Source organism: Geospiza fortis, unplaced genomic scaffold (assembly GCF_000277835.1).
Source record: "Geospiza fortis unplaced genomic scaffold, GeoFor_1.0 scaffold344, whole genome shotgun sequence".
In the NCBI taxonomy this organism is placed as follows: Eukaryota; Metazoa; Chordata; class Aves; order Passeriformes; family Thraupidae; genus Geospiza; species Geospiza fortis.
Genome location: NW_005054584.1, coordinates 54,326 through 54,828, shown reverse-complemented (window position 1 = coordinate 54,828; position 503 = coordinate 54,326). Strand labels below are relative to the sequence as shown.

At 71.0% G+C, this 503-nt stretch overlaps 1 protein-coding gene across 1 annotated transcript in view; it reads right to left on the bottom strand.

Moving 5' to 3' along the window:
* The window catches only part of RUNDC3A (RUN domain containing 3A), a 3,920-nt gene extending 3,733 nt beyond the window's left edge, over positions 1 to 187 (bottom strand). Inside the window, exon 1 of the mRNA XM_014310777.1 lies at positions 71 to 187. Coding sequence (XP_014166252.1) covers positions 71 to 187 — 117 coding nt within the window. The remainder of the gene's footprint in view (positions 1 to 70) is intronic.
* Between the last annotated feature and the right edge of the window lie 316 nt (positions 188 to 503).

Below are 503 nucleotides of genomic sequence, written 5' to 3'. Positions count from 1 at the left end.
CCCCCCGCTGCTCCCCGCCGTGCAAGTGGCCAGGAAGGGCGAACAAAGGCCCCCTTCCTCCCGGCCGTGCGCGGGCGGTGATGGCTTCCCCTTCCGCCCGGCCGCTCGTGCTCGGGGCGCAGCGACGCCGAGGATGCGGCATGGACCAGGCCAGGGCAGCACGGGGCAGGTGTTTGCCCGGGGGCATCGCCACCTCTGTGGGCTCTGGGGGTCACAGCTGCCGGGGGGATCCCCGTGGCAGCAGCTGGAGGGAGTCCCGTCCTGGCACCGAGGGCTGCAGGTGCCTCATGGCACAGCAGTGAGGGCTGGAGGCGTCCTGCTGGAGATCCAGAGGGTCTCCGTGTCGTGACAATGGGGTCTTTGGGTGCCCCATGCCATGGCAAGGAGATCCATCGGGTGCCCATGTCATGGCAGTGGGGTCTGGAGGTGCCCCGTGCCACGCTGAGGAGCCCTGGCCTCCCCAGACCCCCAAATGAGGCCCTGGGGGGCCCTGCCAGGCTGCC